The sequence below is a fragment of the Colias eurytheme genome, chromosome 6, assembly GCF_061535395.1.
Source record: "Colias eurytheme isolate Ceu_HAF_F1 chromosome 6, ilColEury1 Martin Lab GWU primary, whole genome shotgun sequence".
Lineage (NCBI taxonomy): Eukaryota > Metazoa > Arthropoda > Insecta > Lepidoptera > Pieridae > Colias > Colias eurytheme.
In genome coordinates, this window is record NC_142985.1 from 13,022,393 (window position 1) to 13,041,054 (window position 18,662).

Genomic DNA, 18,662 nt, shown 5'->3' on the forward strand with positions numbered 1-18,662 from the left:
TATGGAAACCAGATGGCTGATAAACATACATATATATTTTTTTAATAAATACTTATAGAGATAATTAACACCCAGACACAGAGCAAACATCTATGTTCATCACACAAATATTTGCCCCGGGTGGGAGTCGAACCCACGACCTCTGGCTTGGAAGGCAGGGCCACTACCAACCAACTACCAAGCCAACCGGTCTGTCTCAGTCAGAAATAGATTATATCGTTTTATTTAATTAGTTGTCTTGTTCCTGCATAAGCTATTAAATGGACATATTCAATGCAAAGATATTTTGAAACTTATTCGTATTCAAGTACCTCATTCATTTCCAAGGACACGAATAAACAGAATCTTCCATATTCCTCTTGTCAAAACTAATTTGGGTGCACAGGCTCCTCTCATTCGAATTCTTAAGGAATACAACAAACTTAACAGTACCATCACGGGTCTTGATGTATTCGGTAGCCAGCTATCCCAATTTAAAAGAATTGTTTTCAATTATTTACGTACCCACAGTATTAAGAAATAGTATCTTATTTTATCTTTCTTTTTATCTTACTGTTGTTTTTAATCTGCTTCAATATTTTAAAACAACGCATCATGTTTCATGTGACTTTTTTTTTAAACCATGTTTTAGAGTATGTTAGTGTAAAAGTTTTGTCATAGCTGAATTTATGTAAATCGTTATTGTCATATATGTATTATAGATGATATTATGTTCAATATGTATTTTTATAAAACTTAATATTATAATGTATGATGTGGTATTACTTAAATAAATAATAAATAATAGTTTTCTAAACGATTGACGTGGGTTCGTTTGGCTTGGTTTTAACAACAAGAGAGTTGTGAAACTGTATCAAAATCATGCGGGTCGGGTAGATGCGTTTCACGGACCGGGGGACAGAATATTTCCCATTCAAATTTCAATATTTGAACAAGCGAAAAGTATTGAAAATATTTTCCAATTTTCCTTTGACGATGTACGCACCAAATTGATGGTACGTTAAAATTAATAGCAGCCAGTGCTTCGGTTTACCCGAAAAGACAAGTATCGGAAATGAATTAAATATAGTGCATCTTTTTAACGATACATTTTTGATAGAATATAATAAAAGCAGCACGTTACGTCTTAGTTAATGTTATAAATACCAGAAAGTATCAGAGAGGGTTAATTTTAAGATGCCCTGTAGGAATAACTTATATTTTGTATATGTGGGAACAACTATATAACTATTCTGATCTAATGATATTATTTGGTATGCCTTCAGTTCATATCAAATAAAGATTTTATGTCTTAGCTTAGCAAGTAAAAAGAAATGTTCCATAACCCAGCTATCTTCATACTGTATTTGAATTTTAATTAAGTTTCTAATAATTGATAATGTCGATGGAGTACAAAACACTTCAAGGAAATCAAGTCTCAAAGAAAACCACCTATATCTCTCCGGTGACTCCACGTATTAAGAATAGAGTTATTACTTTTTGCAATATTAAGCATGTGTTGCCTCATTAATAATGTATTTTCATATGAATACTAGCACAGAGTTTTGATTTGGTTCCTTTGATATTCGTCTTATATGAAAAAGAATGAAAAACATTGTAATTATAGAAATAGTCAAATGTTAAAGAATTTTAATTAAAAAATATTTTTAAATTATAGTAAGAAGCCAATGATGTTAATAAGTAAATATTACATTGTTATATACGAAGAAATAGTCTTTATTTAACTTTTATAATATTACTAGCGGTCCGCCCCGGCTTCGCCCGTGGTACATATGAAAAATAGATGTTGGCCGATTCTCAGACTTACCCGATATGCACAGAAAATTTCATGAGAATCGGTCCACCCGTTTCGGAGGAGTATGCAGACTAACATTGTGACACGAGAATTTTATATATAAGATATCGATATTTTTAAAAATAATTTACCATTATAAAACAATCTTAAGCGCTCACATTGGCTATTTTTTGCTCTATGTTAACAATACGTCTTATGCTATTTTGAAAATTATTTCACCATTACATAACTACATTATCCCAAGAGTACCTATCTTTTTATTTACTACCAAGCAAAGACACAGTCGGATCTCACTGTCAATTCATTTGTACATAATTTTGCACTGACCTCAACCAATAATAAAATCTGCCCTAATTAATGCTCTAATAAATTAACAACCGGTGACATAATGTATGGTAATGTAAAGCCTCATTATCAAACCCGGAACCGCAAAAGTCACGGATATTTTACATGATTAATAAAAAATTAATTTTATTGACATTTTATTGAAAATGGCGGCGCATTTTGTCATTTTATTTGACATGACTGTCAGCACAGTTCACAATATGGAAATGGGATCATCTTCAATTGTTATACAATTATTTTTTGGGTATAATCTATTTAAATAAAACAAATTTTCCTTTTTTCTGATTAAATGGTTATGGTGTTTAAGCTCTTTATACTATTACTAGCTTTCCTCCCGCGGCTTCGTTCGCTTTGTCTAAAACCTAATAAATTATATACTAAAACCTTCCTCTTGAATCACTCTATCTATTAAAAAAACCGCATTAAAATCCGTTGCGTAGCTTTAAATATTCAAGCATACATAGAGACATAGAGACAGAGGAAGCGACTTTGTTTTATACTATGTAGTGATTAAGAAACAAATACTGAACTTATTGCTTAAAATTAATTACACCTACTGATTTCAATGAAAAATCAATACTCAAACAACAATACGAAAACGTACATCTTTCTGTCAATTCATTCTCACACAAAAACTTGACCAACTTATTATTCTACCAGATTTTTAATAGATAATTTTGTAAGAGCTACTCTCATTTTGAAAAATCAGTGAAAATAACTTTGTTTAAATTATATATTATTATTCTCGTTAATAAAATACTAAAATATCATAATTCAGTATACACTAACAGTGGTAAATATACGCTAGCAAAAACTAATAAGAGTCATTCAGATTATGTACACATCTTTCATCAAAGTCAACGATTAATCACATAATAGGCGTGTTATTATAAACTAGATACATTATAGTGTTCCGTAACGATATACTAACAAATAGTTCTTTTATTTTCATACTAGCTTTCCGCCCGCGGCTTCGCCCGCGCAATCAAAGAAAAACACGCATAGTTCCCGTTCCTGTGGGATTTCCGGGATTTTCCGGTAAAAAGTAGCCTATGTCCTTTCTCGGGTATCAAAATATCTCTGTACCAAATTTCATGCAAATTGGTTCAGTAGTTAAGGCGTGATTGAGTAAGAGACAGACAGACAGAGTTACTTTCACATTTATAATATTATATGTATTAGTATGGATTCTAGTATTTATATGTTAATAGTGGTAGAGTTTGTTCTTTTCAAACAAAAACGGAATATACTCTGTCTGTGTGACTTTCGCGATGAGTTACAAATTTATATTGTTTTATTTTTATTAACTGGTATATATCGGGCATAATTTTTAACTATAATGTTTGAATATTATAATAACTTAAATAAGATCGCATGCTGTGGTTACCTCTAATTATTTGTTACTTTATCGCAAGAATTATATGTTATATAATATTTATATTTAAGAATTATTGTAAACAAATGTTGGTTGACCAAATAAATAAATAAATAAAGAGCGGCCTAAGCATTTAAAAGTCATCTCTCCCAGGCAACCCTTGGATACAGCGAGTTGATAACCTCTATTCATTTTAATATTCAAAGTTCGACATTGCTACAGTTTAATAAAAAAGCCGTAAACATAAACACCAAACAAGAAAAATTAAAGTGGCGCTTATCTATACCTACTAATATTATAAAGCTGAAGAGTTTGTTTGTTTGAACGCGCTAATCTCAGGAACTACTGGTCCGATTTGAAAAATTATTTCGGGGTTAGATAGCCCATTTATTGAAGAAGGCTATATCATTACGCTAAGACCGACAGGAGTGGAGCCACGCAGTTGAAACCGCGAAACGCTGCTAGTAAAATATACGATTAATATACCGCTCGTAATGAATAGCTATTGAATTATACATATATGAATGAATATAAAAATATTCTTAGAGCTACTGCGCAATTGAAATCACGAGTACCTACATCACATAATCATAATTTACATCTTTTACCGACTTCCATAAGGATGTATTTATAATAAAACGTAGGTATAGGTACATATTTAAATAATTACTTAAAATTTGTTTATACCTCTTGCTTTTGTTTATTTTTTAGTGGTCTTTCAGATTTAATGTTTTATATTTCATTCAAAAGCTTTCCCAGAAGTCAAATTAAATGAATGAATTTGAGTTTGAATTTATTAATATAATTACTAATTTATGAATGACACACTCAAAACCTGAAAATAAAAAGTTATTTCAAACCTGTTCATTAGTTTTTGAATGAAGGCTGAATAAACGGACATACCAGTTTATTTTTTATACAAAATATCTGACAAAAGAAAATACGAATAACTATGACTACGTTAAAGTTTAGGTTATTTTATGAAAGATAAACTACATATGTAAATTCTTATCTACTGAACGTCTAGTATGTGTTAAATGCCCACATTTTATTTTAATTTTTATCTACCGGATGCATTTATCGACAAATTTGAACACATTACTCTTTTTATAGTTATTTTCCGTCTCAGTAAAGCTATTAGAATTTCATTGAACAATAATAATTAAGTGTGTAATAAAAAACATATTAGTTGTATTATCAATGTAGCTAACCATTACCGGATGATGTCAGAGCGATAATGTACAAAATAGTTTCTATTTCTAGAACTTTTTATGTACAATATACCATTTGAATGTGAAAATAATAATCTTAATATATATAAATCTCGTGTCACAATGTTTGTCCTCAATGGACTCCTAAACCACTTAACCGATTATAATAAAATTCGCACACCATGTGCAGTTCGATCCAACTTGAGAGATAGGATAGTTTTTATAAAAAAAATGTAAACATGTAGGTACCACGGGCGAAGCCGGGTCAGACCGCTAGTATATTTATATTCAGCATACATCACTGCTCTTATCTATAATTTAATTTTATTTATTTATTTATAAATACTTTATTGCACTTAAATATAACAAAACAAGAAATACAAACACTTAAATATAACTTTCACTAAGTACAATTGGCGGTCTTATCGCTTAGAGCGATTTCTTCCAGACAACCTTTTATTACCTTAATATTATGAAGCTGAAGAGTTTGTTTGTTTGTTTGAACGCGCTAATCTCGTGAACTACTGGTCCGATTTGAAAATTCTTTCGGTGTTAGATAGCCCATTTATCGAGGAAGGCTTATAGGCTACATATCATCTCGCTAAGACCAACAGGAGCGGATCACTGGGGGTATAACCGCGGAGCACAGCTAGTTTATTATAATACTAGCTGTGCCGCGCGGTTTCACCCGCATTTGAAGATAAAACCGAAAAATAAAAACACAAAGATAATATTGTCTCTGCAAATAATACTTTTATATCTATAACAAAGAAGGCATTAACTTATCGTGGAACATCTTCTAAGTGCAATATTGTCAAGGAATTCAACAACATTGTCATTAATTAAATGTTTTACGCTAGTTTTTTGAAGCGAAGCGAGCGAAGCGTGACGCGTCTGCTCATTTGCTCTTTGATAGTTTAATAGGAAGGAACGGTCTGTCCGTAGCTAATACTAGTCATTTAGATTATACGCAATTTATCAATCGATTAGGAAGAAATGATAATTACCTGCTGAACTTGTCTTAAAAGGGGAAGATTTATATTTACAGCTCGGATAAAGTAATAAATTACTTAATCGATTTTAAAAATAACGCGACATAATCCTAATTGACGCGAGCCATTTATATTTCTTTCCATTACGGGCCAAGAAAGTTATTTATAAACAAGTCTAGTCTTGAAATTATATTTTGAGTACAATTTTGCATTTCATTCATCAAACTGAATAGTAGGTATTTCACAAAAATGTGTTTTTCTATCCCTGTAGCTTTAGGTACAATGCGAACAAACTCACGATCTCTGACTAGTATGCATGTTCAGTAAAATCGCCTTTGCTTGCAATAGATCTGTTTCTACTTACTACATCCGCTACATTGTCTCATTGATAATGCTTGTGTTATTGTTCAACGTTTTGTGAACTGCTTTCTGTTTCAGAACGAAACGGACAATAAATGTAACAGATATTTTTTTGCAAATGAATATTTTCGAACAGTTTGTAAAAATAATATAAATGTAAAAATCTGCCTGTATGTTATGCTTAAAATATATAACTAACTTAAGCATCGATTTGTACGATGTGGAGATTAAAAATTATTTTGGGCAAGCTATATTATGTGAAAAAGGTGTTGAAAATTTTTAACCCTAATAATATAGAGTAATTTATTACCTACGGGTGAAACCACAAGGCACAGAGACATTATAATCGTTCATTTGGATGCTTTCGCTTGACAAGATTTGTTTCCTGCTGAGATAAAGATGAATTGTGGCCTAACCCTTCCTTCTACACTAGCTAAATGCAGTGTCATCAAACTTTACTTTCTAAACATGCTGATTCTATGACATGTTTGGTACAAAGACAGTTTGCGGATTCGAGAAATAACATAGGATAGGTTATTAGGTATTATTACACTCCCACGAGTACGGGATCTATGCGGGGTTTTCCTTTATCTACGCGAGCGAAGCCGCGGGCAGATAGCTAGTAATTAATATACTTACTAGTTCATATTAAATATGAACTAGTAAGTATACATTTTTATAACAGATAAACACCTCTGTGTTGCAAATATATACAAAGAGATTCGCAATAATGAAGTGCTTGAGAAATCTGGGTCAAAAGGAATAAATAATATAATGTAAATAAATAATATCCATACAATTGTTTATTGGTATTAATCTCTTATTACATTTATTGATATGCCACTTCCTCGCGTCTGTTTGTACTTGCAATATTATACTTACTTATTATTTCATTACATATTTTATTAATCAGTACGCGATTGATTAATTATCTAGATTAGAGGTATCGAGATTATAACAAGAAATTTCACTCGTGTTTTCATTAAACTGCATTATAGAATTAGTAATACATACTTGGTGTTGTTAGTTCTTGTGTGTAGTTATTGTCGTTAGCAGTGCATAACCGATGTTCCCAAAACTAAAAAGGTTCTAGGGATGTATTTATACAGACACTGCCAACACTACGAAAACAACAATTAAATTATTTCATGGAAATTGTGAAAATCGATCCGAAATTTATTATTTTTGTACATGAATTTATTTTCGCTTCGATCATAAGCGCGTCAGAGAATCATCTTCACCGTGTGTGACGCGCTTTAAAATACATTAAGAATCCACAGAACGTAGAAATAAATGGATTCACAAAGCATTGCACTAATTCTTTAAAAACTATTCCAATCTCGAAACTCTTACTTTCATTATAATTTTATTAAAACTTTTCTCTTACATTATTTTATGTAAAATAGTTTGAGAACAAAAATATACATGACCCATAAGTTTTAGAATTGAAACCGGGCATCGAACCCTGAACATCGTGTCAAACTATGTGTAAACCTATGAGAAACCGTGACGTCATAAGGTGAACAAACGCACTTGCACGAATTGGTGTTTTTATATTATCCGATACAATTTTAGTGTCGGATCCGATATCGCACCGATCACACGACTTATAAACTAGGTAACTTATAAGTTATAATCTTGTCAATTCTATTATATCGTACATTCTTGAAATTTATTACAATGTTAATAACCGATAGTTAATGAGTTATCACATTATGATAATGAGTTTTAGAAAGGCAGTAATTATACATACCTGACATTACCATATTATCTTCGTCATATGACACAGCGCTAGAAATGATACTACCTCATGGAACAAGAGCTACCTACATCTGATATGTAAAATACCTATCGAATTCTTAGAGCCTTATGCTTTCTTGTAAGCTGTAATGATACAGTGCTATTTTATATCATATTCATATCGTGAATACGAAAGCTCATGTACTCGTTGTTCTATAATGCAAAAACACATGTACATATTATCAATTATGTATACTTAGCCAATTTTAAGCAAAAAAACCGGCCAAGTGCGAGTCGGGCTCGCGCACAAAGGGTTCCGTAGCAGCAAATATAATAAATTACAGTTAAATCAACCTATCTCAAAAACTATAAGAGATACTTTGATCAAACCAAAAATCGTTGAAAGAGTTAATTAGCATGCATCACCTCTATTTTTTTTAGAATTTTATACCCCGTAGTTATAAAAATAGAGGGGGGGGGACATACTTTTTACGACTTTGAGAGCTGATATCTCAAAAACCGTTCACTTTAAGAAAAATGTTTTTTAGAAAACTTTATATCATTTTAAAAGACCTTTCCATTGATACCCCACACGGGTATGTACATCGAAAAAAAAAATTTCATCCCTCAGTTACATGTATGGGGGGCCCCACCCCCAATTCTTTTTTTTACTATTTAGTGTCATATTTTTGTAGCGGTTCATACAACACATATTCCCATCAAATTTCATCACTGTAGTACTTATAGTTTCCGAGTAAATCGGCTGTGACAGACGGACAGACGGACAGACGGACAGACGGACATGACGAAACTATAAGGGTTCCGTTTTTGCCATTTTGGCTACGGAACCCTAATATAGGCAAGTACACTACTATACGATACGATACGATAATAGAAAGATTTTGAAATATACCTATATTTGAGTTTGGTGAATTTGAAATAGAATAAAGCTTCGATTAATGCATAAAGTAAAATAATCCGGACGATGACTACCTTCTAGCAATAAATCACAATAAATCATCGTATCGGATATTGTAAAAGGCGCAATACGCCAAATTACATTTTGGCGGCAAATATTTGTCATTCTAATCACGTTTTAAAGCTGTGTTACGGAGTCTACCATTACAATGTACGATACTTTGACGATGATATTTTAGTTAAATGACGCCCAAATATGTTACTCTTTGTGATAAAATATAATTCAGACAAGTACTATATATTTCCTTTCCTATTATTGTGTATTTTCATAATGAACCAACTTCAAGAAAAGTATGCCTTATACTGGAGACTTTTTTGTTCTTTTGTTATTATATTAAACCGAATATTAAAATGTACACGTTTTATAATCATAGGTTCAAACGGCTTTTTCAATGGATGGTATAATATTCAAAAATTTCTGATGCAATTGTAATATTTCGGAACCCAATATCTTGCTAGCGGTTAAACCCGCATCATTCTACATTCCGCAAATGCAACCCATATCAGTTGTTGGAAATAATTACAGTTAAATAATTAAAATTATTTATTTTTTGTTAGCCCAAAAAAGCATACAAAAATAAATAAAATAATTAAAACATATCTATCTCTACTTATAGTATAAAGCTAAAGAGTTTGTTTGTTTGTTTCAACGCGCTAATATAAACTAACTACTGCTCCGATTTGAAAAAATATTTCGGTGTTAGATAGCCCATTTATCTAGGAAGGCTATATAGGCAGGCTATATAATTATCATCACGCTAAGATCAACAGGAGCGGAGCACTGCGGGTGAAACTGCGGGGCACAGCTAGTGGGTAATAAATATGCATTGAATGTAGCCTAAGCTTTCGTAGGTTTACATGAATTTATTATAAAAGAAAAAATATTAAAGAATTTACATCTCATAACATCTCAAAGTATGTACTTAAATTCAATGAGTCGTTAATTTATCCAAAACGCGTAGGAAGATATTTTGATGAATAATTTATATTTAAAAAGAAAACTTCGCGATCCGCGTTCTTTGACTATGGGCTGCAGAAATTAAAAAGTTACTTTATGACATCACTGTTTTTGTATGTGAATTTTTTGACCATCTGTGTTTGAATCACTTATAATTTTGATTTGACGTATCAAGACCATATTATTTAATTATAAAGGTCTGGTCATACTAGTAAAACAGGATTTTATTGGATTTATAATATAATGGCAGTAGGTAATAAATGTAATATATGAGATTTACCACTTTCGATGCATTCGTCTGCATCTTCGCTTCAACCATATTAAGGGTGCTATAACAGTTTTTTAACAAAAACCGCTATTTTACGGTACAATTTTAACTCAAAGCACTTACACGTGAGAACAAAGTAATATCTTAATTTAAAGATAATATATTCAGTTATACGATCATCTTATAAAAATTGTACGACGCCATACAAAATTGTCACTGAAATACGATTTTCCCAGCACAATGATCGCATAAAATGCAAAAAAATGGGGTCTAAACCGGTACACTTTTAAGAAAATTAAAAGCCTAATCTATCTTCTTACCTATAAATTATTGAGGGATATATAGTCCTTTATAGATTGTGATAATTTTTTTGTATCTAAATCAAAATTTTATTTCAATTATAAGCTAAATTAAAAATACTTGTCGATTTCTTCATACATTTTGCTCTCGCGGGTCGTCAGACCGCGCTCAGAAGCGCTCTTGGAAGGACGGGTGTATCGCTCCTCGTCCCAAAAATAAAAACGAATTAGAAAAAGATTATTGTGCGTATACGGTCGTTTTCGTGATTTGAAATATTTGATACTTTATAAGAGTAAACTGTATAAGTTTCATATTCCAGTTATTTGTAATTTAAAATTATGTTTTAAAAATTATGTTGACTGAGATCCTCTTTTTTTATGGGTTGTTGAACGGATTGGTGGGGTAAAGCAATTTGACAAAACTTAAATCCAAGATGGCGCCGACGAAAATTTTACATCTTTTCGTCATGGGTGTCATTTTCATGGTTTTTGGGGTAGCTATTAACTAATATGAGGTCAAAACTAAAATCCAAGATGGCGCCGACGAAAATTTTACATCTTTTCGTCATGGGTGTCATTTTCATGGTTTTTGGGGTAGCTATTAACCAATATGAGGTCAAAAATAAAATCCAAGATGGCGCCGACGAAAATTTTACATCTTTTCGTCATGGGTGTCATTTTCATGGTTTTTGGGGTAGCTATTAACCAATATGAGGTCAAAAATAAAATCCAAGATGGCGCCGACGAAAATTTTACATCTTTTCGTCATGGGTGTCATTTTCATGGTTTTTGGGGTAGCTATTAACCAATATGAGGTCAAAAATAAAATCCAAGATGGCGCCGACGAAAATTTTACATCTTTTCGTCATGGGTGTCATTTTCATGGTTTTTGGGGTAGCTATTAACCAATATGAGGTCAAAAATAAAATCCAAGATGGCGCCGACGAAAATCTGTTATTTTATTTTAGTTTACTTCTTTATTATTAAGAAAATTACACCTATGACGAAAAGATGTCAAATTTTCGTCGGCGCCATCTTGGATTTTGGTTTTAACCTCATATTCGTTAATAGCTACCCCAAAAACCATGAAAATGACACCCATCACGATAAAAGTCAAATTTTCGTCGGCGCCATCTTGGATTTTGGTTTTAACCTCATATTCGTTAATAGCTACCCCAAAAACCATGAAAATGACACCCATCACGAGAAAAGTCAAATTTTCGTCGGCGCCATCTTGGATTTTAGTTTTGACCTCATATTTGTTAAGAGCTACTCCAAAACCTTGAAAATGACACCCATGACGAAAAGATGTAAAATTTTCGTCGGCGCCATCTTGGATTTTAGTTTTGACCTCATATTGGTTAATAGCTACCCCAAAAACTACCCACACTTGCAAATGTGTTTGCTACGTAGGAAAAGTTCAGATTTAAGAGTATCCTAGGTAATGTGTTATGTGACGAATACCTATAATTTATTTCATTCCGACTATTTTTCGGAATAACATACATTTACTAAGAATTGTATACAATGCCGGATTTAATACAGTGCCGGTAACATCATATGTATGATAATAATTCTACATTTCTTAAAAAGCTTTGATATTGTATACAATTCATATATTATTATTCAATGAAATAATGATGTAAAATAGTCACACTTTTTTAAGTTGTTTGAATATACTAACATACTTATTAGGATCGTACCTACTAATAAAAGTAACAAAATGAATTTTTAAAGTTCCTAGTAATCTTCTGGAATCAATTTCAATAAAAATACATAATATCAAAAATTAAAAATAATATCAAGTATGAAGATGGTCTATAAAATGGAATGCGCTATGTTTACGTGAGCGTGATATTGCCGCGAACAAAGTTACGTCGTTAGATACCTAAATTTGAGTAACGCAGATTTGTGACAGCGTCCTTAATATACAAGAACAAGTTTGAATCTTTTCAATATTTACTCAATTACTTCAGTAATAAGACCATATACGACAAACACATAAGCGAATCAGTGATATTTTATTTTCATCCCATACTTTAAAATACATTCAAACATTTCTTAACGATAGTTTGCATAAGAGTTAAGTGAAATATTTTTGACATAGGTAGTCGATGACACCCAAAACCCAAAAATAAGATGTGGAAATATGTGGAAGCAAAAAATTCATCAATGTAATAAATCACGTAACATCAAAAGAATCTCAAATATGCTAAAATCTGACCTATTCTTGACGAATGACCTTGAACTCGATATATATAGGTTTAATAAAGCAGAATTAATTCATGTTCGATATCAGTCTGGCATATTAATTCTTTCTTATGTTCTTATATATAAAAATGAATCGCAAAATGTGTTGGTAAGCGCATAACTCGAGAACGGCTGAACCGATTTCGATAATTCTTTTTTTATTATATTCCTGGAAGTAAGAGGATGGTTCTTATGTAGAGAAAACGTAAACATGTGCCACGGGCGAAGCCGGGGCGGACCGCTAGTATAATATATTTTATATAATAAATCAGTAAAAATCTGCGTGTATATGTGTGAATCTTTAAGCAACTGTAGTAGTAAATCGTCATTTACTTTACTTGTATGTACGAGTATGCATTCTCATCTATACTAATAATAATATTATAAAGAGGAAAAGTTTGTAATTATGTATGTATGTATGTATGTATGGTTTTCACGCATAAACTACTGGACCGATTTCAAAAATTCTTTCACCATTAGAAAGCTGCATCTTCACTGAGCAACATAGGCTACATTGCATTTTGAAAAAAAATAGAGATCCTTACCAAAAATGCAATAATGTAACCCAAGGTGTGAAAAATTCCTCAATAAAACTTCTGTCATCGCGTGCGCTGCGGAATCTATTGAAGATAGAACAAAAAATGTTCTACGGTATTATAGAATGGATCAATATCTACAAGAAAGTCCGCGATACCATATGTCCATCTTCAGTAGTTATGTTACTACAACAACTTTTTTACGTTTTCAAAGTAAATAGAAGTGCCGACAGTAATCAAACCATGTTATCCATACACATATACATATACAATATCCATATACATACATATATTAATCCTTATCCCATTAAATGATGTTTTATTATAGACTGTTTCAATACCAGCAAAATACTTTTTAAATGGAAAAAATTGGATATTCCATTCAAATAAATAAATAAATATTTCGGGACAATTTTCATACACGGCACGATCTGATCCCATAGGCCATACTAAGCTTTCGCTTGTGTTATGGAAACCAGATGGCTGATAAACATACATATATAATTTTAAATAAATACTTATATAGATAACTAGCGGTCCGCCCCGGCTTCGCCCGTGGTACATATGAAAAATAGATGTTGGCCGATTCTCAGACTTACCCGATATGCACAGAAAATTTCATGAGAATCGGTCCACCCGTTTCGGAGGAGTATGCAGACTAACATTGTGACACGAGAATTTTATATATAAGATTAACACCCAGACACAGAGCAAACATCTATGTTCATCACACAAATATTTGCCCCGGGTGGGGATCGAACCCACGACCTCTGGCTTAGAAGGCAGGGCCCCTACCAACCAAGCCAACCGGCCAGTCAAATTCAATTCAAAAGATATAACGAATTTTTAAAAGTGTCAATCTACAGAAAATAGAAGGTATACTGTTCATTACAATTAGCAGGCCGTAGTGCGGGACGGGGTAAAGGTGATTTTCATGTGATTAAAAATTAAACCTATAGTCCGACCTATTAGTAGACTTTTCACTGTCACGATATCGCTATCTATGCGGGTGAAACTGCAGGGCATTGCTAGTATTATATATGTATAAATAATATTCTATCTTCAATAATGATAATATAGAAAGGTATGTATCGTACGGAATGTGGAAATATACTCGTACACATTTCACTCACTAAAATGAATATTAAAAAATGAAATATGACAAGTTACATTTTACAAGGATATTTCAATATACTTTTTACAAGGATTGATAACAATTCTATTAACCTCTATCAATATAAATAATACTTCTTCAATGAGTGTACTGATTAAAAAAATAATCCTTGATAGGTTTTTGACTCCTATACACAAAGGATTGCGTGTTAAAAACTTCTTTTCGTACAAAGCAAAATTGACCTAAATTTTAAGGAACCATTAACATATTAAAGTATATGATTTCTAGAATTGTATCGATTAGAATCAGTAATCGAATGATAATTAAAATCGATTTAAATTTAATAGCATTTATAGTTAGAATATAATATATCTTTGAACACGGATGTTCCTTTACAGGAAGTGTTGATTATAGTAATGGTACATCTGCGTATAATAAATTAATAATATAACATGACGTTTTATTATAGAGCAGCATAATAAAACTGTTTCTTATTGTATTTATGGGAAATTGTAGATAGATAAAAAATAACTGTGTACTTACTTGTTTATAATTCCGGGTATCTTACACATGATGGAAACTAAAGAATAAACATAATATAGGTAATCATAAACTACAAAAATATTTTTTTATTAATGAAAACTGCACCTAACTGATTTAAATATAAATACCTACCTTTTTTATTTTCTTTTTGCGCATCATAACCATACATTTTTCTATTTATCAATAATAGAGAAGATATCTTAATATATTATATAAATCTCGTGTCACAATGTTTATAATAAAATTCGCACGCCATGTGCAGTTCGATCCAACTTGAGAGATAGGATAATTTAAACACAAACCACGGGCGAAGCCGGGGCGGACCGCTAGTAATATGTAGAGTATCTAAATTTGCGACAAAATAAAAACAAAGAAAATAAAAAAGTCATGTACGAATGTACTTCAATTTTTCATACCGAACCAAATGTTACTACATCACAAAAAAATGTGGTATGATAATAATATAATATTACTAGCTTTCCGCTCGCGGCTTCGCCCGCTTTGTCTAAAACCTAATAGAAAACCTTCCTCTTGAATCACTATCTATTAAAAAAATGCTTCAAAATCCGTTGTGCAGTTTTAAAGATCTAACCATACATACATACAGACAGACGCCCGAAGCGACTTTGCTTTATACCTTTACGCTGAGGTTCGACCACTCCCTTATTTTTTTTTCTAATTTGCATTAAAATAAACTGCATACCTGTCCTTATTTATTGCAGCTATATCCGAGGATTTGTCAGCGGATGACGCTATTCTCTTTTTCCTTCTAACAAAGGATTTAATATTAAATCTGTCCTGTTCATATTACATATTTTGTGACCTTATGAAAAACTGAAGTTTGTTTGAACGCGCTTTCTCTGGAACTACTGAACCGAAAAAATATATGTAACCGTTAAATATGTAGGTGAGCCCTGAGTGCTCAATGCTTTATACGTACCACGGGCGAAACCGCGGCGGACCGCTAGTAATAAATATAGGTAAATACAGAAAAAAAAGAAACTAAATCTTCCCGCGTAGAATTATATTACATATGTAACTTAGTGAGTATTAATTTAGTATCCGGTCTAACGTTTGATGTATTATGCCGTTAATCCCAGGATAATCAAGTCAGTTTCCGGGAATATTGTGGAATTGCTTTACAGGGAATTTCGCGAATTAATCATTATATTAATAATTTGCATCAAGGCATTGTCACTACACTTATGAATATTATTATAAACTAGCTGCTCCGGCAGATGCTGTTCTGCCCTATTGCCCCGTTTTTTTTTTTGTTTTTTCTCCATAAGAACCTTCTTTGGGTTAACAAAAACATAAAAAATGCAAATTTGTCGAGCCGTCTCTATATTTACACTTAGCAACACATCTTTTGGGAATTTTTTTATTATTTAAATACAAAAGCACTGATTCTGTATCGAAAACTTTCGTAATAAGACCCCCATTTTATGCAAAGATGTATCACAATGTTGCTATTAATTTTTATCAATAGGCTGATTTAATATTAAAAAAATATATAAATCGTTTCATTGATATATCACGGACGTATGATGATGACATAGTTTTAATTAGCGTTTGTATAATGAGACGACTTTACAAGGTTTTCTGGCCAAATTAAAATGTGATGAATATTTGTGACGCAAATTACAACTAATTATTTAGCACATCAATACTACCTGCTTGCTTATGCATATTTTCCTCAAATTAAAAAGCGATTTGTTATCTTTAATGATGCGTGAAAACATGTACTTTAAAAAACTCAAAATGTTTAATACGTTTGTCAATGATAACAGAGGAAAATACCACAGTTTCCGTATCGGTCGAGTGACGTAGCATTTTCTATTGTTCGGTTCAATTCAAGCAACTCGGTCCCAATATGTATTCGAACTACGTTTCTGCCATTACGCGTGAACGCTAAACGCATACCAACCAAGTAAAACACTGCAGATAAAATTATTTATTTATTACTCTAACATAAAATTAATACGTTACACTAATCGGTTCCAAATCACTGACTTCATTTGTTTCGTAAGGAGTTGTGTTGAGTGTGACGACTTCAATGTAAGGGGTCGTGGCTTCAACCTCTTCAACTTTTGTTGTTTGTTTTTCTTCTTCTTCGGGTACATTGGTAGTAGCTTCTGCAATACTAGTGGTAGGTTGTTCTGAAGTCACCTCTTGAGATGGTGCAGTTGTTTCTGCTTGTGTAGTCGCCTCAGGAACATCAGGTTGAGTAGGTGGGACAGTGGTCACCTCTGGAACTTTTTCAGGAGTAGCAGGAGTCACAGTTGCGATCTCAACTGGTTTCACGAATGGTTCTTCAACTACAACTATAGGAACTACTCTGTCTCCATAAACTCCTTCATTCTTACCCTCATTGGGTGTAGTTACAACTAAATAAGCGTCACTATATAACTTCGCAGATACATCGTTCGTATTCACATTGTTTGGCAAAGTAGCTGTGTATAAAAATTCACTAGCAATATCACGATCGTCATCCACAGTTTTCTTGTTTCCTTGTAGATATATGTACTTGCCTTTAATTTTCACGCTTAGGTCTTCACTTTTGTAATTCTTGACTTTGACTATGACATTTGTGTAATCCTTGCCAGCTTCTATTTGAGGTCCAATATCAGAGAAGTTAGGGAACATTTCAATTATGGGTTTAAAAATACTGAATAAGGGGAAAGTAGAATAAATAGAACTCTTGTCCGCATTTTGATCTATAATCGCTGTGATGGAGCTATGCACTGGTTTGTCAGCGGGAAAAGCGATGGCGATTGAAAATAGCGAAAACAAAACGATTGATCGCGCCGGGAGCATTTTGAAAGAAACGTGCGCTTGTGTAAATTATGTAAAAAAACTGGCTGTCGCGAGATCGTCGGAGGTTATATACAAGGAGGGGTATTGCGAGGCGATCGAAAACCGGCCCCCATTACGGTAGATTTTTGATACAGATGCTGCAAGGTGAATTTTTTAACCTTCAACGAGTCGAGTACTGTTTTGGTGTATTGAACTTTTGGTTCCTCTGAAGTACTTTATTATTGTGTTATCGGTGAAATAACTTTTAATAAACGGCATGGAACCGTTATTTAGGAATTGCGCGGTAATATTGCTTTTTATTGCATACATGATAAAGATCGATAAGTATTACGCCTTTCATTACTGTTATTATTGCATGTATCTTTTTTGTAAGTGTATATTTATTCTGTCAGTTTTTAGAGATAGGAATTCTTACTTAACTTGATTGGGAATGTGACACAATCTTAATCGGAGCTATATAATATATATATAGGTAAACCAGAATCTGATGGCAATTAGGGAAATCAAAATTTTGAGTGTGAATGGGGAAAATGGACTGAACGATCTTGACACTGCTTATTTTTTATTTTGTCCTCAATATCATTAGTCACATTACATAAGTGGACAATACTGTACTTAATAATGAGATATCCACTTAATATTATGTAGGTACATACTTATATGTATAATATACATATTACTTTTATATAGGTAATACATATTATTATTTACACATACCTATATTTGTATATTCATTATCATTATGCCATGTGAAAATATAGATGTAATGATAATGCAGATCAAAACTAGATTGTATATAATTTTTTATAAAATAAAATAAAACTGTTTATTTTCGTAAGTATTAACAGATACACACATTATAAAATTGACTTGGACAGCTTGGACTTGCCGAATAGCCTAGTATTGGAAACTCCTGTAATAAGTTTTCATAAAATTATATTGTAATCAACAAACAATATTATAGTTACCTACTTATAATATTTTTAATTTAAAGTATCAAAACGGGTAAGTCCAATTTACCAATAAAATCTTCAAAATTGAAAATTGTGATGTGTTTGACCCTTCTTCATCGAATATTTTT

The 18,662-nt window shown here is 32.1% G+C and overlaps 1 protein-coding gene across 1 annotated transcript; it reads right to left on the reverse strand.

Annotated features, from left to right (window-relative positions):
* Nucleotides 1–16,709: 16,709 nt before the first annotated feature.
* On the reverse strand, nt 16,710–17,615 carry LOC149908124 (uncharacterized). The gene has a single exon (XM_090103268.1). It carries the CDS (start codon nt 17,579–17,581, stop codon nt 16,742–16,744), a length of 840 nt encoding a protein of 279 aa, XP_089959394.1. The 5' UTR covers nt 17,582–17,615; the 3' UTR covers nt 16,710–16,741.
* Between the last annotated feature and the right edge of the window lie 1,047 nt (nt 17,616–18,662).